A 22082-nucleotide genomic window follows, 5' to 3' on the forward strand; every position below is an offset into this window, starting at 1 on the left:
AAGAAGGTGGCTGTCTGCAAGTCAGGAAGAGAGGCCTCACCAGAAACCAACCCTGCTGGAATCTTAATCTTGGACTTCAAGCCTCTGAAACTGTAAGAAAATAAATATCTGTTGTTTAAGCCATTTAGTCTGTGGTATCTTGTTATGGAAGCTCAAGCTAAGACCATGGCCTTATCACCCACCAATACCATAGAGTTCCCAGCTCCCCTCTCCCACCAAGGGCTACGCCCAGGCTCCCCTCCACAACTCTTAACATGCAGTCTATAACGTGACCCTGAGTAGACAAACCAGAAGCAGGCAACCTGGACTTGCCCCTCTCTCCTTCTCCTTCTGCTCTCACCTTCCTGTGTCATACACGCTTTTTTTTTTTTGGGAGGACACAGATTGGAGCCTTGTTTCCATAGATCAGCCTTCAAAAGTCATTCTGCAGTTCTCTGGTTTCTCTTTCCAAATTTAAGGATGAACTGTGGATGGTGGCTAAGGGGACACCTCTTTCCCCTCTCTGGAAGCAGACAGCATCTTGCTTTGGTGTGTGTATGTGTGTATGTGTGTGTGTGTGTGTGTGTGTGTGTATGTGAGAGAGAGAGAGCACCATCAAAATGAGTCATCCAGATGGTTGGGCATGGAGAAGGGGAAAGGCTAGTAACTGAAGGTCCCATTTGTTCCCTAATGCAGGGCCTTTTAGACAGACGGAATCTTGAATCCAGATTACACTGTTTGCAACTACCGACAACTATTCTTACCTTCTCTGGATGTCAATCTTTTCATCCATAAGATGGGAATAATAATAATAATTTCACTATGGCGTTATTGTTAGGTTAGGTAACGTGTATAAAGCAGTTGAAACAAAACATCCCATCAGTTTCACAGCTTTTATTGAGTTCTTGCCATATGCTATGCTAAACTCTGGAGCTGCATATAAATGTTACTTCTCTTTTCTTTATTCCTCTCAGTGTTAGGACATTATACTTTGCATGCATATCTTTGAATGACATATGTTTATAAATTAAGGTATTAATGACTATCACACTACTAGGTATATAGGAAGAGCTTAATAAATAGCTGAATGGAATTAAAGTGAATTTTTTAAACTACAAGAAATTTCTAAAAGATGTTGGAAATAAGAGTTTTTTCCTAAATACTATTTCTTACCTTCTTCCATAGAAATTGCTGGGTGCAAGCAAATGATTGAAGCAGGGGGGAAGAAAAGAACACAGTATCTGTACAATAGTTTCTCAGATTAATTTACAATAAGAAATATAATGTGCAAAAATTATTGTAATTAGTATTCTGGGTTTATTCTCTAGAAATTCAGGGAAGATTTAGTAACAAAATGATAAATGAATTCCTTATAAAACCGATATATTTGTGAGCCTTGTTGGAAATGGGAATCTACCTGCTTCTGGTAAATCCCACCCTCTTCCACCCCAGCTAGTTCTACAAGGGTAGTATTCTATGAATTTCTGAATTAACATGCTTAGTTCAGCATATTTTAGGAACCCAAATTTTCAGTGGAAGGAAGGAAAGAAGACAGAGAGATGGAGGGAGGAAGGGAGGGAGGGAAAGAAAGAGAGAAGACAATTATAAGTGCAGCTTCAGTCAATAACTTTTTAATAACCATCTACAAACTAATATCAATAACACTTCATTAATAAAATTGCCTATATCTTAGGACTCAGTAGCCTGCCCCTAATATTTTTTTGGGGGGAGGAAGGTATGATAAGACTTAAGCAGAGCAGAAATGTACAAAGTAATATTAATTGTAGGATCATCTATAATAGTTGAAAATAAATGATGTTTTTAGTAGTTTAAAAAATAATCATGTCTATCGGAAACATTCCCTGAGAGAGGGGACCCTTTAAGTCAGTGGCTCCAAACCTGAGGCTCGTGGACCTAGAGATTTGTGAGGATAATAATAGAGTATTGCAAACTATTTTCAGCATGGATTTCTAGAAAGTCTAATACAAATCACACAGGGCACATAACCAAATTAAATGGCAACTAGAGGTTATACTACAGGTAATTATCAGATGCTGATTAGAAACTAATTAGCATTTTCATGTGCCTTTGATAAATGAAAGTTTGGTTTTAAAAAAACTTTTTCAAAACATGGATGAAGTAACTAAAATATCACTATGAAGATTGTGTCATGAAAAATGTTTCTGATAAGATGTTAAGTGAAGTGGCTGGCAAGATGGCTGAATAGGAGTAGCTCTGGTCTGCAGCTCCCAGTGAGATGAATGCAGAAGGCAGGTGATTTCTGCATTTCCAACTGAGGTACCTGGCTCATCTCACTGGGACTGGCTAGACAGTGGGTGCAGCCCACGAAGGGCAAACCAAAGCAGGGTGGAACATTGCCTCACCCAGGAAGCACAAGGGGTTGGGGAACTCCCTCCCCTAGCTGAGGAAAGCTGTGAGAGACTGTAAGGGACTGGGACTCCAGCCCAGATATTACTCTTTTCCCATGTTCTTCACAACCCACACACTAGGACATTCCCTCGGGTGCCTACACCAGCAGGGCCATGGGTTTCAAGCACAAAACTGGGCAGCCATTTGGGCAGACACCAAGCTAGCTGCAGGAGTTTTTGTTTGTTTGTTTTTCATACTCCAGTGGTGCCTGGAATACCAGCAAGACAGAACCATTTGCTCCCCTGGAAAAGGGGCTGAAGCCAGGGAGCCAAGTGGTCTTGTTCAGTAGATCCCACCCCCATGGAGTCCAGCAAACTAAGATCCACTGGCTTGAAATTCTCGCTGCCAGCACAGCAGACTGAAGTTGAACTGGGACACCCCAGTTTGGTGGGGGAAGGGGCGACCACCATTACTGAGGCTTGGGTCGGCGGTTTTCCTCTCACAATGTAAACAAAGCCACTAGGAAGTATGAACTGGGTGGAGCCCTCTACAGCACCCCAAAGCCACTGTAGCCAGACTGCCTCTCTAGATTCCTCCTCTCTGGGCAGGGCATCTCTGAAAGAAAGGCAGCAGCCCCCGTCAGGGACTTATAGACAAAACTCCCATCTCCCTGGGACAAACAGTCACCTGGGGGAAGGGGTGGCTGTGGGCGCAGCTTCACTAGACTTAAAAGTTCCTGCCTGCCGGCTCTGAAGAGAGCAGCAGATCTCCCAGCACAGTGCTCAAGCTCTGCTAAGGGACAGACTGCTTCCACAAGTGGGTCCCTGGCCCCTGTGCCTCCTGACTGGAAGACACCTCCCAGCAGGGCTTGATAGACACCTCATACAGGAGAGCTCCAGCTGGCATCTGGCAGGTGCCCCTCTGGGATGAAGCTTCCCAAGGAAGGAGCAGGCAGCAATCTTTGCTGTTCTGCAGCCTCTGCTAGTGATACCCAGGCAAACAGGAACTGGAGTGGATCTCCAGCAAACTCTAGCAGACCTGCAGCACAGAGGCCTATTTTGAAGGAAAACTAACAAACAGAAAGTAATAGCATCAACATCAACAAAAAGGATGTCCACTCAGAGGCCTCATTTGAAGGTCACCGACATCAAAGACCAAAGGTAGATAAATCCACAAAGACGAGGAAAAAACAGTGAAAAAAGGCTGAAAATTCCAAAAACCAGAATGCCTCTTCTCCTCCAAAGGATCACAACTCCTTGCCAACAAGGGAGCAAAACTGAATGGAGAAAAAGTTTGACGAATTGACAGAAGTAGGCTTCAGAAGGTGGGTAATGACAAATTCTTCTGAGCTAAACAAGCATGTTCTAACCAAATGCAAGGAAGCTAAGAACCTTGAAAATGGGTTAGACGAATTGCTAACTGGAATAACCAGTTTAGAGAAGAACATAAATGACCTGATGGAGCTGAAAAACACAGCCCAAGAACTTCATGAAGCATACACAAGTATCAATAGCCAAATCGATCAAGCAGAAGAAACAATATCAGAGATTGAAGATCAACTTAATGAAATAAAGCATGAAGACAAGATTAGAGAAAACAGAATGAAAAGGAACGAACAAAGCCTCCAAAAAATATGGGACTATGTGAAAAGACCAAACCTACATTTGATTGGTGTACCTGAAAGTGACATGGAGAATGGAACCAAGTTGGAAAATATTCTTCAGGATATTATCCAGGAAAACTTCCCTAGCCTAGCAAGACAGGCCAACTTTCAAATTCAGGAAATACAGAGAACACTACAAAGATACTCCTTGAGAAGAGCAACCCCTAGACACTAATCTTCAGATTCACCAAGGTTGAAAAGAAGGAAAAAGTGTTAAGGGCAGCCAGAGAGAAAGGTTGGGTTACCCACAAAGGGAAGCCCATCAGACTAATGGTGGATTTCTCAGCAGAAACCCTACAAGCCAGAAGAGAGTGGGGGCCAATATTCAACATTCTCAAAGAAAAGAATTTTCAGCCCAGAATTTCATATCCAGCCAAACTGAGCTTCACAAGTGAAGGAGAAATAAAATCCTTTACAGACAAGCAAATGCGGAGAGATTTTGTCACTACCAGGCCTGCCTTACCAGAGCTCCTGAAGGAAGCACTAAATATGGAGAGGAAAAACCAGTACCAGCCACTGCAAAAACTACCAAATTATAAAGACCATTGACACTATGAGGAAGCTGCATGAACTAACAGGCAAAATAACCAGCTAGCATCATAATGACAGGATCAAATTCACACATAACAATATTAACCTTAAATGTAAATGGGCTAAATACTCAATTAAAAGACACAGACTGGCAAATTGGATAGTCAGGACTCATCGGTGTGCTGTATTCAGGAGACCCATCTCATGTGCAAAGACACACATATGCTCAAAATAAAGGGATGGACGAATATTTACCAAGCAAATGGAAAGCAAAAAAAAGCAGGGGTTCCAATCCTAGTCTCTGATAAAACAGACTTTAAACTAATGAAGATCAAAAAAGACAAAGAAGCGCATTACATAATGGTAAAGGGATCAACACAACAAGAAGAGCTAACTATTCTAAATATATATACACCCAATAGAGGAGCACCCAGATTCATAAAGCAAGTTCTTAGAGACCTACAAAGAGACATAGACTCTCACGCAATAATAGGGGGAGACTTTAACAACCCACTGTCAATATTAGACAGATCAACAAGACAGAAAATTAACAAGGATATTCAGGACTTGAACTCAGCTCTGGACCAAGACTAAACCAGGAAGAAGTTGAATCCCTGAATAGACCAATAACAAGTTCTGAAATTGAGGCAGTAATTAATAGCCTGCCAACCAAAAAAAGCCCAGGACCAAATGGAACTTGTACCATTCCTTCTGAAACTATTCCAAACAATGGAAAAACAGGGACTCCTCCCTCACTTATTTTATGAGACCAGTATCATCCTGATATCAAAAGCTGGCAGAGACAACAAAAAAAGAAAATTTCAGGCCAATATCCCTGATGAACATCGATAGGAAAATCCTCAATAAAATACTGGCAAACCAAATCCAGGAGCACAGCAAAAAGCTTATCCACCACAATCAAGTTGGCTTCATCCCTGGGATGCAAGGCTGGTTCAACATATGCAAATCAATAAATGTAATCCATCACATAAACAGAACCAATGACAAAAATCACATGATTATCTCAATACATGCAGAAAAGGCCTTTGATAAAATTCAACATCCCCTCATGCTAAAAACTCTCAATAAACTAGGTATTGATGGAATGTATCTCAAAATAATAAGAGCTATTTATGATAAACCCACAGCCAGTATCATACTGAATGGGCATGGATGAAGCTGGAAACCATAATTCCCAGCAAACTAATACAGGAACAGAAAACCGAACACCGCATGTTCTCAATCATAAGTGGGAGTTGAACTATGAGAACACATGGACACAGGGAGGGGAACATCACACACTGGGGCCGATTGGCGGGTGGGGACGAAGGGGAGGGATAGCATTAGGAGAAATACCTAATGTAGATGATGGGTTAATGGGTGCAGCAAACCACCATGGCACATGTATACCTATGTAACAAACCTGCATGTTCTGCACATGTATCCCAGAACTTAAAGTATAATTAAAAAAGAAAAAAAGATGTTAAGTTTAAAAATAAAAAGTGCTATTGCAGCTATTACTGTAACCATGTGAAATATGTATTCACTGCTGGAAGTTAATATGAAAATATTGTCATTGAGAAGGCGTGTTTTCTTTTGTCAAAAACTGCCTTTATAGTTGTCCTCAGATCTTTTCAATAAGAAAATAAAAGGAAAAGTAATTTTTGGCTTGGAGAAGGGATACATAATAAAGTGGGTGAGGCTTGCCATGGGTAGATCTGTGATGTTGGTACTTTTTGTGCCCTTCCAGTCTCCTCTCTTTGCCTCCCCTCCCTCTTTCTGGTGCCCAGTTCCCTCCCTTAACCCCTTTCCAGGGCCCACCTGAGGGCCATTGCAGAAGGGCCTCACTCAGTAGGCTTAGCTGGCCTCTGTCAAGCCACAGCACCTTTAATCAAGCATTTGCCACCATGGAGCCTTTACTCACCACTCCCCAACTGCTTCAATAATAATGTCTAGCAATCAAACTGCAATCATTAAGTAACAATTTCATCCCATATTTATTCACCAAAGGCATGCACAATTGTTAATCAGTGCTTCTGTACAGTGTGAAGATTAAGTCCTCTAAGTTGATAGAACCCAAATGAAGGTATATGTGTAGCTATGCAGCCTTGCTTGCAGTCATATATAATGCACATATGAGCTGCGGAGATCCTGGAGGGCCTCAATTTGGGGAGGGATGTCTTCAGGTGTCACCAAGATAAGAACATATGCATTTTCATTAACTGAAAACTCTTCTAAATCCAAAGAATGAATGTCAATGGTAGGACTTCAGAGAACTGGCTGCCAGGGAGACTATCTGGGAGCAGTGGGGACATTTAGAGATCTCCTGGGCAGGAAGCCAGTCCTGGGAGGGAGGAAGCAGGCTTCCCCAGGATGCACATGCTGGGTCTGAGGTAGCCACATACTGAAATTGCCTTTGTAAAAAGTACGTCAGTGAGAAAATTACGGCAGTGGGGGAGATCTGATATAGCGCAAGCTCCTCTTGCTTTTAGCTTTCAAGCTGCCTTCATTCCAGGGTTAGCTTTGGGAGACATTTTATTTATAGTTTAAATGATAACAGGCCTTCCCCTAAAACTCAGCCACCTTTATAAAGCTAATGAGAGACCATCAGGTTAGTGGGAGGAGCCTGAATTCTGCTAAGGTGAATTCTGCATATCATAAGATATGCAATTTCCCCAATAATTCTTGCAAATAACATCACTATTGTAGAACCTAAGATTGGCCTTTTGTGACAACTTTTTAGGTTTTTTCATGTCTGACACCTGTGGCTTCATCTGGACCCACCAACCAATGGCTCCTGTGGCTCCACCCAGAAGCAACTCAGTGCAAGAGGACAGCTTCAACTCCCTACGATTTCATCTCTGATCCAACCAATCAGCAGCAAGTGTCCATTGAATAGCCACCCCACTCCCTCCCCAAACTACTTTTGAGAAACCCCTAATCTAGGGGCCTTCAAGGAGATTGATTTAAATAACAACTCCATCTCCCACGTGGCATGGCCAGCCTCACATCAATTAGACTCTTTCTTTACTGCAATGCCATGGTCTTCATTTGTGCAGCAAACAGGGAGAACCTGTTGGGCAGTTGCAATACTCACATAAGGTTGACTTGAGGCAGGTGTGAGGCTGGTATGGCTGAGACCACCAGAATTCCCGTTGCTTCCTATGGGGGCGGGGAACCGTGAGACAAAAAACAAGCAAAAAACAAAAAGCCAACCCTAGTTAACCCAAGTGAAACAGACCCAGAACAATGACAAACAGAATGTTTCTTAGAATTCTGCTGCCTTCACCCAAGTGAAAAGGGTGATCACTTCTCCAAATGCGTTGTCAAATAAATTTTCCAAACATATAGGCTCTCTCATCTCTTTTTCTGCCTCACAGGATCTTTTCAGAACAACAAATACTTAGAGTGACAATCTCACCCATGATCACAAGTTTGCACATGGAGTTTCGGTAAATGACCCGTGGTAAGCTGCCTCTCAGGCATGTTAGCCTGTCTCTGCAGTCTCCTTCGAATTCTCATGACATGTTCAGGTTTCCCTCCCAGGCTGTTACAGGCTCTCTACAGTTTCTTTAGATGACTCTGCTCCTTTCTTGATCTCTAGAATCACCCCTGGGCTCGAGGGCAAGGCTTCACCTTTTCTTGGCACCTGAAACCTCTGTTGACTTGTTCCTCCTCCCTTGAGTCCCCCAGCAATTCCTTTGGGCAGGTTTTCCTTGCCTTGCCTACTTCAAAGCAACTTTCTAAGCAAAGTTGTTCTTCCTTCTTTATTCAACATTGTGAAGTTTGGAGCAAGAGAAGACTTTGAAGACACTCTGTTCTTTGTATTCCCGGAACTGCAGCATCACCTTTCCCTGGGAGCTTGTGAGACCTGCAGAATCTCAGTCCCCACCCTAAGCCTTCCAAATTAGAATCTCCATTTTAATAAGAGCCCAGGTAAGTCATATGTATGTTAAAGGCAAGAAGCTCTAATTTAATCTCTCAAACTTTGGAATACATCTGAGGTGTTTGTTAAAATGCAGATAATCTGGGCCTCCCAGATCTCCTGCCTCCAATTCTCTGAAGATAAGGCCAGGGAATCTGCATGTTTAAATCAAACTCTCCATGTGATTCTAATTCACAAGAGAGTTTAAGAAGGGTCAATTTAGCCACTGTCCTCACTTTAGAAATGAGGAAACTGATCCAGGGAAGTCAGGCAATGTGGTTGAGGTTGAACAGTTAGCAGCAGGAGGCATCTATCCTATAATCTACAAAGTGAGGGACTGGGATTCAACAGACCTGGGTTGCAGGCATGCTTCCCCTCCACAGGATCTTGGACAAATCTCCTAATATCTGAAACTTAGTTCCCCACTTATGAAATGGGGCTCAGTGCATTTGAGGCGTTGTGAGGACTAAATGATACATGAAACCTTACTGTAAACTCAATTAGCATGGACATGCAGGGCATTCATTAATTCATTCATTAATTATTTGAAGAGATAACACATACACATAGTAAAAATCTTAACAGTATAAAAAAGTAGGCCGGGCGTGGTGGCTCATGCCTGTAATCCCAGCACTTTGGGAGGCCGAGGTCGGCAGATCATCTGAGGTCAGGAGTTCGAGACCAGCCTGACCAACATGGTGAAACCCCGTTGGTCTAAACTAAAAATACAAAAATTAGCCAGGCGTGGTAGTGCGCACCTGTAGTCTCAGCTACTCTGGAGGCTGAGGCAGGGAAATCGCCTGAACCCAGGAGGCCGAGGCTGCAGTGAGCTGAGATCACGACATTGCAGTTCAGCCTGGTGACAGAGCAAGACTTCATCTCAAAAAAAAAAAAAAAAAAAAAGTAAGGCTTCTTCCCTTCCTTCTGCTCAGTTTCTTGTGCATTCTTCCAGAAATATTCTCTGCATAATTAAGGTACTTTAATTCACAGCACATGCAGGCCAGAGCCAAGATTCTTGATTCTGAGTTAGGTGATGAACTCTTTAATATTGTGTTTCCTGTTTTTTAACCTTCTGTACCTTTCCTTGGCTACTTCATGGTTAATTACCGGATAGTCTGATCTCTCTCTATCTCTATCTCTGTGTCTCTCATTCTCTGTCAGCTTCCTCTCTAGGCTTCACCCTTGCCTTTCTCCTCTGGGAGTTCCTGGTTTTTTATTCTTACAAAATGATATCCTAACATCTTCACATGTTCCCTCTGGTGGAAACTCCAGCAGAATGGGGCCTCTCACTGGAAAGTCATGTCCACTTGCCAAAAATATTTGCTACTCTGGTACAAAGCATCAACTCTAACTCCCCCAATTTGCAATATAGTCATTCCAAACTCCTTTAGATGGGTATTATTTTCCACCAATATGCCCTTTTTGGAGAAGCCTTCCTCCTCACTCTTTTACTGTTTTCTAAAATCAGATGTAAATTTTCTACCTGTTGAAAGTAAAAACAAACAAACAAGCAAAACAAAAACAAACCCCCCCAGCTACTTGCATTCAAATCTGTCACTCTTATAAAGAGCATAAAAAATATTTTATGGGCTCATTCATTATTCTTAAGCACAATGCTGCTCTTCATACCACTTACCCTGAGCACCTGAGGTGCTTGGTGAAGATGCAGATTCCTGGCTCAGTCCATATCTATTGAATCAGGGAAGGGAGGGCAGAGCCAGGGAATCTATATTTTACAAAATACCCAGCTCATTTTTACTCACAGCAAAGTTGGAGAAATGGGAAGGGAGAAAAATTGTTTGTAGATATCAAAGACCCCATTTATTGAGGCTCAGAGATACTGACTTCTCAAAAGCCACATCAGCCTGTGCTTCTGACAGGCCTCTTGTGCAGATGTGGCAGTGGATTTAATCTCAACACCCTCCTCCAGTCCTCCAATGTGCCTCCTGGTTTTCTGAATGAGATTCAGGAGAACCCAAGGTGCCTTCCGTCATTCTGTCCCCAACAAGACATTTGTGTAGACTCTGCTTCTAAATGAAATTGTTTAATTTCTTATTTTCTTATTAGGTTTTCATGTGGCAATGACTAAAAGCAGCATAAGAACTTCCTATCATCGTTATTTGTGTGTGCTCCCCCAATAAACCCATAATTGGGTTTTGTGTGCTCCTTGCAAGACCCCTGCTGGTCCCCCCTCACCACTTTCTGACCTGAAACCATGAGGACTAATCTCATTAGGCCTTTATCCCTGTTCATGTCCTTCAGCCCCCAAGCTCAGGTCACCCCTTATCCCCTGTGCTTTAATCCCTATAAGACCCCTGCCAGCCACCCACGCCCTCTGGAACTCACAGCAAATCTTCAGCAAACTCTCTTAGATCTCAGCCTCTTCCTTGAGCCCCTTCTTGCTCTAACTGCAGCCTAGGTCTCCCTGCAGCCTGCTTCCCCTGCAGCCTTCAAGAGGGGGATGTTTCCTCTCCCACTCCCAGTGCGGTGCTGGTGAAATAGCTCTGGGGGACGGGAGCCCTGACTCGGAGCCTCTGCTGATTTCTGCAGTGTTGATGCTCTCACGGTGGCTGATTTCAAGCTACCACCCCGTTTTCACCGAATGTGGGTGTGTGAGGAGATGGCTCAGATGGCTCCAGCACATCCCTGTGTATAGCCTTCCTTCCACTGGGCCTGGAGGTGGGGGTGTGTCCTTGCTTCTCACTGCCATTTCCAGATTATTCTTCCTTTTCCTAGGAGCCCCCAGCTTTGAATATCATCCCACTACTTTTCTGGTAGCCATCACCAGCTCACTCCTGCTCACTCTTAGGTCTCAACACTGTTCTGTCACAGTTCTCAATGATTTTATCACACATACAAATGTCCCTTTCAGCATGCTGGCCTAGTGGGTGCTTGATCTCCTCTTTTCCAATAACCTTTCACTCATTCAACCTCAGCCACCTCCTCCCATTGTTATACCCAAGACCTCATCAGTACCGACAACAACAATCTCTCCTTAATTTTAACTTCCAGTGTCCCTTTCTCCTACTAACACCTCCCATCTTCCCAGCCCCAATACACTGTTGACCTCATAAAGACCTGCAATCCATTGATCTTACTTCCTTCTCACCAATCCTCACGTGTTTCATTTCCTCATCTCCCTCCTAAGCAGCTTACATGTCACACTCCATCCTTATCATCTGTCTCTTGGCCCCCTCTTGATTTGCTGCTAAATCCAACCCTCCGTCTAATCTGGACCCGCACCCCAGAAGCACTTCAGATGTGTGACCTTTAACTTAAGAGGGCCCTGAATGCTGATCACACTGTGTTTACCTAATCTGTTTGCTCTCCAACTCGCATGGAAACTTTTCAAGCTTTCTATTCTCTCCTTCCCAATGCCTCCTTCCCCACCCTGCTCTCTGCTTATGGTTCCTCATTTCACTGAGAAAATAACAGTTAGGAGAGAACTTCCACAAGCGCCTGCCATATGCTGCATGCTCAGCTGTGCCCCATACTCTGCCTTCCCTTGTGGTACCATTTCTAAGGATGAGCTGTTTATGATCCCAGGGCAGGCCAAGCCCTCTTCTTGATACTAAAGCATATCTCCTTCTGCCCGCTCAAAGACATCGACAACAGCAATTCTCTTCTCCTTCTCCCATATCATCAAAATGTTCCCCTGGTGGATGACTCCCATTACTTACAGCATCTAAACATTTTGCTCACACCACTCCACTCTCCCCTCTGGCTATTTCTCCGTTGTTCTGCTCTGCTTTATCCCAAAATGTCTCAAAGAGTTTCCCATGCTCATCCATTTCTTCAAATCCCACTCTAATGAGGATTTTGGCCCCACTTCTCCACTGAAATTGCTCTTATTAAGATCACTAATGACTGTCATACTGCTAAATCCAGTGGTCAATTCTCAGCCTTCTTAGCAGAAGGTGATATAGCTGATGAGGACCCCATACAGTCTTGATTTTCATTCTGCCTCACTGGTCATTCCTTCCCAATATCCTTTACTGGTTCCATTTTTCCTTCTTGATCTCTTAACAGTGGCTGAGCCTGGGACTGCTGCTTCTTTCTATTTGTACGCCCTCCCTTGGTAGCTCATCAAACCTCAGTAACATAAGGTGAGGGTGGTAGGTTGAAATTTAGTAACTGAGGTCTCAACTGAGCCTTGAAAGATGAATCCTTTTTTGTCTTAGTCTGTGCAGTTTTCTATAACAAAGTACAGTAAACTGGGTCACTTATAAACAACAGAAATATATTTGCTCATAGTTCTGGAAGCTGGGACACCCAAGATCGAGGAGCTAGTGGATGCAGTGTCTGGGGAGGGCCCACTCCGTGACTCATAAATGGCGGCTTTTAGCTGTGTCCTCCCAAGGTGGAAGGGGCAAATAAGCTCCCTCAGGCCTCTTTTATAAGGGTACTAATCCCATTCATGAGGGCAGAGTGCTCATGACCTAACCACCTGCTGAAGGCCCCGCCTCTTAATACTATTGCACTGGGGATTAGGTCTCAACATATGAATTTTGGAGGGGACACAAACATTCAGGCCATAGCACTTTTTAAGTTTAATTTAGTTTCCCAAGACTTTTCCCTGTTTTCTAGCTGATATGATTATTCTCGTCTCCTTCGTATTTAAGATGCTTAGTATTTATCAATAAGTTGACATTTGGATATATAAACCAGTGTGTGTGTGTGCTCATTCATCTGCTTGTCCCTCTTTATCTCATCTTAACTGTGGTAACAGAAGCCCAAGAAAAACATTTTGTTTCCTTATGGTTCAGCCCTGAGTACAGGAGTGCTGACGTTCCTTACCTCTTCAGAAGGTGGTTAGAAGGGACAAGCCCAGCGCAGGTAGCAGGGTCTGAGATTTTTCGGGCCTGCCACCAGAGGGCATCATTCTGGTCCACAATCTGGAGGATGTCCCCCTTCTGGAAAGGCAATCCAGCGTCCATGCAGGGGATGTCAGGATCCTCCTGGGGCCAGTACTCAGTCATGGCACGAACGTACACCTGATGGCAGGTGCATAATGATGCTATCAGAACGTGCCTAATGGTGCCATCTGAAGAACCCTTGCCCATGGGCCATCATGACTTAAAACCATTTCTCCCACTCCTCGACCTGCTACTCCTATCTTTCCTCTCCACCCTCACCAAAAAAGAGAACTTGCCTCCACTGAGCCTAAGTACCATGATAAAAAGCATCTTCGGGAACAGAATCTCTTAGCTTAGAGAAGTTCAAGCTCAAATGTTCACGATTTTTGATGTTGCTTCTTGACTTCTCAGTATCCCATCTCCTTATACCGTACTCATTTACTCATTTTGCTTCTCGGGCCATCAGTATTGAAAAATACCCAACACAGTCTTGAACCCAGGCCCAACACAGTACAAAGGATAGGATTATTATGCACCATATTTAGTTGCTGTTACTTGGGGATTTACTGTATGTGAGATTGAACTCAGTAAATTCTTACCATTTTCTGGCTATTCACAGGAGGGTCAGAGACTGGAACCACCTTGAACATGATTGTGCCTCGAGACATGGCCTGGAAAATGAGAGAGGAGAAAGGATGGCAATCGTGGAGCTAGCAGGGTTACTGGGGCTTGGTAGACAGAGTTACAGTGCAATGTATCCAGGTCTCATGGTGACGTCCCCCAACAGCCTTTCTCAAGGGCTCTGCAGCTGTCACCATCCAGAAATGGAAATTAGAAAGCAAATTACCCATACATCTGCCCTGCTGTGGGGTTCTGGGGTCACTGGTCTGTTAAAAGCCACACTGAGGTGGCCTCTTCCAGGGACCCTCCCAACCCACACTGAAACAGAAACACCCCACCTATCAAGGTCTTCCTCACACAGGCCCTAGGGAGAGACAGGATCTCCATCTGAATTTCCCTCCTTATGTCCTTACTCAGTAAATATTTCCTGAATGCCTGTTTCTACACCAGATACCCCAGTCTGGTGGGGAAGAAGAGGGGCTCCTAAGTTTTCTGGGAGAACTGACAACTTTCCAAACTCATGGTGGAAATAGGGAGCTCTCAGACTGGGGGAAGGAAGAATTCCTGTTACATGCACTGTGGCGGGCATTAAACTTATAGAGATTAAGACCCTGTTTTTACTCAGGAATTTCATAATCCCACTGTCCTGGGCAACATCACAGCTGGCACCAGGGGGTAGAAGCCATGCATACCTGTGATTTCTAGTACTTCAAGCTTCCTTTGCAGCACCTTCTACACCACACAGAATCTTGCAGCAGTGTCTTACAAAGGATTTAGGTGCTTGTCTCATAGCACCACTCCTCACCTCACTCTCTAAGCCACTGCTATGAAATCCTGGCAGGAACCCAGTTTGAGAACCACTGATCTATCCAGTATATTGTATAGTAATCAACCTAGTCCCCACACCTGGACTGTGCATGGGGGGAGGTGGGAGGGGCATGCTGCTATGACTATTAACAGCTGAACTGCGATTCAGGGAATGGTTTGAAGGGCAGGAATAGGAACCTGAGGGAGAGCAAATGCTCATGAATCAGGTTATCAATCCTTAGCTCCAACCACAAGAACAGTGGCGGGTCACCAAGGATGTCCCCTCCCTGTATGCTGCTGTCTGGTGACTCCTTTATTCTCCCAAAGCTGCCCTCCAGGAAGATGTTAAACATTTCAGCTGTAGAAAAGTGTTAGTGGGGGAAGGAGTGGTTTGCTCAGGTTCAGACTCTCCTACAAAGCCTCACTCTGTCCACCCCAGGCTCAGTTTCCAATGGAGCAAACCAGGTGATGAGGGAGCTGGGCTGGGGGCCCTGGCAGTCTTCCCGTGACTGAAGAAGGAAGGAACATCTTGGGAAGGGGAGTTTTCCAGCCAGGACCAGAACTTCTCAGGATAGAGGAGGGAGGTCAGTAAGTGACATGGGTGACAGACAAGGTCTGGGAGCCTGGAGGGAGAAAGCTGCCAAGAGAACTCAAGTCCCCAGTACATCCCAGTGCACACACATGGGCTTGATGGGCCAAGTTCAGCCTTGGCATTTATACAAATTGTTAACAAAAAGGCAAAAAGATTTACCAGAATATGGATCACTTGTTCAGGGTCCAGTCCCTCAACTGAAACTCCATTCACTTCTACCAGTTTGTCTCCAGCATACAGCAACCCTAGGCAGACAGTAACACAAAACAAAGAAAGATACAAAGAAGTAGGATAAAAATAGCAGTAGCTACCTCAATAGTTATTTAACAAACTCTCTAATCCAAGCATGCTCTAAAAGTGTTTAATATGAAATAATAATAGAAAAGAAAACTGGTTATTCCAGCTTACATCGCCCCCAGAAATGTGTGAGCAGTCCATTTTTCTACCTTGTCACAAATACTTGGCATTGACTGATGGTAATACTTTTATTTTTGCTAGTCTGATGTTGTAAAATGGAACCAGAACACTGGTAAAAAAACAGCACTAAAAACAAAGATGTCAGGGTCATAAGTCAATGACAAAAAGAAAATGGGGTAGGTATTCTTCAAAAGGGAAAATGTGGAGAAACTTGGGGTTTAAGTTAAGACCTGAGAAATGTGAGGTAAAACAGTGGAGTTGTCAGACAGTTGAGAGAAGAAGCAGAATGATGTCACAGAACAGAAACCAAGGATGATAAAAAAAAATTCAAGAAAGGTGTCAACAGCATCAGATGTGGTCAAGAACTGGAAATAAAACTGAGGAGGGGCCAGGTGTGGTGGCTCATGCCTATAATCCTAGCACTTTGGGAGGTTGAGGTGGGTGGACCACTTGAGGCCAGAGGTTCGAGACCAGCCTTGCCAAAATGACGACCCTGTCTCTACTAAAAATACAAAAAATATTAGCTGGGGTGGTGGTACATGCCTGTAATCCCAGCTACTTTGGAGGCTGAGGCAGGAGAATTGCTTGAACCTGGGAGGCAGAGGTTGCAATGAGCTGTGATTGCCCCACTACACTCCAGCCTAGGTGATAGAGTGAGACTGTCTCTCTCTCTCTCTCTCTCTCACACACACACACACAAAACTGAGGAGGAAGGAAGGGCCAATGGACTTAGCAACTAGGAAATCCTTGGTATTTACAATGAGAATGTTGAAGTAGAAAGCATGTGTCAGGTTTTAGGGCTTTGGGGTAGCAAGGATGTATAGAATCACTCATGTAAGAAACACAACAGTAGCCAGGTGTGGTGGCTCATGCCTGTAATCCCAACGCTCTCTCTGGGAGGCCAAGGCAGGAGGATTGTTTGAGTCCAGGAGGTTGACACCAGCCTGGGCAACCTAGTGAGACCCTATCTCAACAAAAAATAGAAAAATTGGCTGGGCATGTAGTGTGCACCAGTGGTCCCAGTTACTGGGGGGCTGAGGTGGAAGGATTGCTCAAGCCCAGGAGGCTGAGGCTGCAGTGAGTCATGATCACACCACTGCACTCCAACCTGAGTGAGAGTGAGACCGTGTCTAAAAAAAAAAAAAGAAAAGAAAGTTTAAAGAAGGACAGCAGTGAAAGGATGAAAACCTGGTTAACTGGTAGAAAGTGTGAGCAAAAGGCATTTCAAGATGGGAAAGAGCTATGCCTTTCTGAAAGTAGAAGGACAGAGTGCAGAGGAAAAGGTGGGAATATAGAGCCAGGCAGATCTGTATTTGAATCCTGACTCAAACGGTGTAATTTTGAGCAAGTTAGTTTCGTAATCTCTTTGAGCCTCAGTTTCCTCATCTATACAATGGCATGATAATACTTACCTTTGAGGTTGCCATGAGAATGGCTTTAATGTGGTACCTAGAATGCAAAGGACTCAGTGAAGGAGCAGAGTAAGATTCTTTGGAATCTTTGTTTCTTCTTTCTTTACTGCTTCTATCCAAGCAACGGAACTCACTAAAGCCCTGAACCAAGTTAAGAAAGAGGGATTTCTCTGGAAAGAAGCCTAAACAGTCAAGGGTTTCCCGTTTTTCTGGTAGCACTCGATCCCGGCTGCTCCAGCTTACCACTCCTCTCCGCCAGCCCGCCGTGGATGACCCTGGCCACCAAGATGTCTCCTGTTATCTCGTGGCGCTTGATGGTGGCTCCCTGAAGAGAGAATAGACACGGTCCCTCTGTTACCTAACATGACCATTTTTCAGGTGGCTTCCCTCAATCAGTGCAGCTCTGGTCTTTCAAATGAGGTTATTCATGCCAACCAGGACAGAGGGGCTACACAGTGCCCTGTGGCCTGGCAGTCATAGCATGCCATCACAAAGGAAAGGCCATTCAACTTTGGCTTCCAGCAGTCTCATTCCAACCACATAAACATAAAAGAATATTTAGATTATTCCAAAGATACAGAAACCTCCCATGATTAAAACCTAATTAGAGGGACTGTTCTCAGAAAATCAAATTAATGTCTTCCTTAGATTCTCATTATTATAGGAGGAGACAGGCAAATGCATTGGAATTCAGTAAAATACACGCATAGATCAGAAAGCCAAATTTTTTTTCTTTTGAGACAGAGTCTTGCTCTGTTGCCCAGGCTGGAGCAGAGTGGCACAATCTTGGCTCACTACAAGCTCTGCCTCCCAGGTTCATGCCATTCTCCTGCCTCAGCCTCCCGAGTAGCTGGGACTACAGGCACCCGCCACCACGCCCGGCTAATTTTTTGTATTTTTAGTAGAGATGGGGTTTTGCCATGTTAGCCAGGATGGTCTCGATCTTCTGACCTCGTGATCCGCCCACCTCGGCCTCCCAAAGTGCTGGGATTACAGGCATGAGCCACCACGCCCAGCCCGAATATTAAAATAAAATATGTACGTCTTATTTCTCACAAAAATGTCTTATAAATCTCATCTTACTTTTCACAAAAGAAAAACACTAAGCTGAAATCTTTCCTTAGAGAAAACACCATGACATGTAATATGTTTGAAATCACAGGCAAAACCTGTAGAGTTGACAGCTGTTATTATCACTGTATATGTGATCACAGGGAAGACTTCTGCCCAAGTAACCACTAGATATAATTTGGTTCACAATTAACCTAAGCATATCCTAAATGGAAATATAAAAAATGATTTCCTTACCAGGGGCTGTTGGTTTTTCACCAAACAAACAATCCTCATTGCTTCCTCACTCTCAGGGATATTGTCTGGCAGCGGAGGGAGAAGGGGTTCAAAATCTTTCTGAGCTATCGTGTCATGGGCACTGAGCAAGGCCTGGGCACAGGGAAGGAAAAGGTGAGCAAATGTCACACATGGGCCAAGCCCCTCTAGAAGATAGTGACTTAATACTAAGACACAACAACAACAACAAACATCAATACAGACATGCCAGACACAGTGCGAAGCATTTTATATGAATTAATCCAATCTTCACAATAATTCTATGAGGCAGGTACATTAATTGTCCTCAATTTGCAGATAAGGAAATAAGGCACAGAGAGAGGTTAAGCAATGCACAATACACTCTTTCATTTCTGCTAAAATATATTATGCCACGACATTCTTATTTCCTGGCAGCCCATGTAATCTGTGATGCCCCTGTGGAGTTTGAACTACAAAACAACTTTTATAATATTTTCCCTAATTGAGGTAGAATGAAGGGCAGTAATCAAAATATCTTGCTGGTTTAATTTGTTAGTAACACTCAAGGGCTCGTGGTACAGAATGAAAAGTTCATATGATCAAACTCTTTGATCATAAGCTATGATCAAAGAGTTTCTTTGACTAGCCCATTAGGTTAAATTCTTCATTTCATGGGGTGGGGAAGCTGTCACTTTGCCGCCCTGACTGAGATTGGTAGACAGAATTTAGTTGGAACTCAGAAAATTCTCTAAGTAGTGTGTGCCGTTGAGGATGTTTGATGACTGGTGGTTGTGTTGTGAACTATAATTTTTGACTGATAAATTTCAGCACTCCAAATGCAGACATTCTCTTAAAGTTCTAATTTATTGATAAATTGGTCTCAAATCTCTAAGTACTAAGAGATTGGTTTCTGTTCTGCAATCACATGTTCTTCATAAACCCTCTCGCCGGGATAATCATCATTACACTGTATATTCTAAATACCTTCACACACATTATCTAAAACTTAAAATAGTCCCACTTTGGAAAGGAAGCATGAAGGTATTTCTCTAAAACTAGAATGTTCCCTGTTTGCTACCCAAGATTTTTAGATGGGCAATAGCTTTGAAGGGGAAACAAAGCACCATGGAAGTTCTGGATGCCTCCTCATAAACACAGCAGGCTTGGCTGCATGATTGACAACACCGAGCGAGTCACATCTGAGTCCCACATATTTAAGTACAATCTGTTGGTCAGTCCCCATGTACAGTAATAGAACATTATTCAGAGAGAACATTTTCCATCACATATATTTCTCCTTCCCAACTTTGTCTATGTGCCAGATGGGGACGTCTTTTCTATTTTAGCAGGCACTTGCCTTAAAGTGTGGAGCCTGGAGCATTTGTCTCAGCTCTTGGATCTCAGGGGAAGTAGGGGTTTCACGTAATAACTCCACTACCTGGTTCATGGAAAAACATACATTATGAAATTTTTTAAAAATCTTTATCACCTACGTAACCTCACCCAGGCTGGATAACATATATACTGACTAACATGATATTGACCTTTAAAAAGTTATTATTGGAGCCTTCTTTTTCATCTTTAAAGCCATGCATTAAAGCCTACCATCCTTCTTTGTTCATTAAAATTGCTACTTTAATATAGCAAATAGAATTCAAGATTTGAGATGGATCTAAACCCAGTGCCCCAGTCCTGGCACATAGGCATGGAGGATGTACCAATTTGGTAATAGCATATGAACCAAGGCATTTTTCCCCTAGTGCCTCTAAAATATAATAGCTGTTTGCTAATGTCAATGCTTTGCAGGCTTATGAAGCTGTATGAGTTTCTCTAGGAACGTACCTGGGGAACTCAAAGAGCTTAATCCCATGGGGTGCTCCATTCTTCAAATAGAAAATGGGAATCATAATTTGTCTTTTAGAGTATCAGTTGATGAGCAGTTTTAATACTTGTTACAATAAAAAGTGCTAAGCAGAAAAAAATTCTGATCTCTCTGCTGTGGTTCAGGCATAGACCTGCTTTCAGAGGACATAAGACCTTTCAAGACTTTAGTCAGCCCCATTACCTACAGTCAAATGAAAACAAGCAGTTTACGAAGGTTTACCTCCATTCACTGGGATTTCAACTGAATAAAATATTATATACGTGTTTTCATGTGGACAACTGAGAACAATTTGAGTTGTTGATTACTGGAATTGAGAGTAGAAGTTTTTTCTTTCTTTTTTGCTGTTTCTTTTAATATGGTTTGGGCAATAAATAATAAAATGGATTATATTTATTCATTCATTTGGCAAACATTTATTAACACTACTATGTGCTGGGTGCTGTTTTAGGTGTTGTGAAAACAGCAGCGGCTGACAAAAATCTCCATTCTCACGGAGTTTACACTCTAGGGAGGAGACACAGACAACAAATGAAAATGTAAGTAAAATAGTTTTGTTTGATGGTGACAAGTGTTGAGAAGAAAAATAAACCAGGGAAGGTGGTTAGGGAGTGCTAGGAGGGGATGCAGTTTTAGAGAGGTGACCAGGAAAAGCTTCACTGAGAAGGTGACATTTGAGTGGAGACTGGAAGGAGATGAGGGACAAATCAGGTGGATACCTGGGCAAGAGCTTTGCTGACATAGGGAATGGTGAGTGCAAAGGGCCCCAGGAAGAAGCATGTCTGATGATTTGTTTTTGTTTTTGTTTTTGTTTTGAGACACAGTCTCACTCTGTCACCCAGGCTGGAGTGCAGTGGTGTGATCTCACCTCACTGCAACCTCCACCTCCTGGGTTCAAGCCATTCTCATGCCTTCCAAGTAGCTGGGATTACAGGCATGCACCACAACGTCCAGTTAATTTTTGTTGTTGTTGTTGTATTTTTAGGAGAGATGGGGTTTTGCTATGTTGGCCAGGCTGGTCTTGAACTCCTGGGCTCAAGTGATCTGCCTGTCTCAGGCTCCCAAAGTGCTGGGATTATAGGCATGAGCTACCGGACCTAGCCTGATGAATTTAAACAACAACAAGGAGTCAAGGTGGCTGGAGAAGAGTGAATGGGGAAAGCATTAAGTGTGAAGTCAAAGAGGTAACAGCAGCTTGATAGTGTTTGGCTATGTAAGAACTTTGGTGTTTAGGCTAGGCATGGTGGCTCACACCTGTAATCTCAGCATTTTGGGAGGCCAAGGCGGGTGGATGGCTTAGGGTCAGGAGTTCGAGACCATCCTGGCCAACACAGTGAAACCCTGTGTTTACCAAAAGTTAGCCAGGCATAGTGGGTTTCTGTAGTCCTAGCTACTCGGGAGGCTGAGGTAGGAGAATCGCTTGAACCCAGGAGGCAGAGGTTGCAGCGAGCTGAGATCTTGCCACTGCACTCCAGCCTAAGCGACAGAGCAAGACTCTGGGGAAAAAAAAAAAAAAAAATCTTTGGTGTTTACTCTGAGATGGGAAGTCATTTGAGGGGTTTGGGTGTTAGTGAGGAAGTGACATGATTTGACTTGTTTTCAAAGAGGATATGTTTGGTTGCTGCATTGAGAGTAGACTATAGGGGAGCAAGAGTGGACACCGGAGACCAGGCAGGAGGCGATTTTGCAATTATCTATGTAAGAGATGATGATGATGGT

The 22082-nt window shown here is 43.5% G+C and overlaps 1 protein-coding gene across 1 annotated transcript in view; it reads right to left on the reverse strand.

Moving 5' to 3' along the window:
- The window catches only part of MPP4 (MAGUK p55 scaffold protein 4), a 52985-nt gene that overhangs the window by 25464 nt on the left and 5439 nt on the right, over positions 1 to 22082 (reverse strand). The window contains exons 4-11 of the mRNA XM_007965858.3: positions 19839 to 19919; positions 18482 to 18613; positions 17417 to 17498; positions 15504 to 15589; positions 13924 to 13995; positions 13266 to 13462; positions 7641 to 7705; positions 1153 to 1170 (exon numbers count right to left, since the gene is read on the reverse strand). Of these exons, the coding sequence (XP_007964049.3) occupies positions 1153 to 1170; positions 7641 to 7705; positions 13266 to 13462; positions 13924 to 13995; positions 15504 to 15589; positions 17417 to 17498; positions 18482 to 18613; positions 19839 to 19919 (733 nt within the window). The remainder of the gene's footprint in view (positions 1 to 1152; positions 1171 to 7640; positions 7706 to 13265; positions 13463 to 13923; positions 13996 to 15503; positions 15590 to 17416; positions 17499 to 18481; positions 18614 to 19838; positions 19920 to 22082) is intronic.

This window comes from Chlorocebus sabaeus, chromosome 10 (assembly GCF_047675955.1).
Source record: "Chlorocebus sabaeus isolate Y175 chromosome 10, mChlSab1.0.hap1, whole genome shotgun sequence".
NCBI lineage: Eukaryota > Metazoa > Chordata > Mammalia > Primates > Cercopithecidae > Chlorocebus > Chlorocebus sabaeus.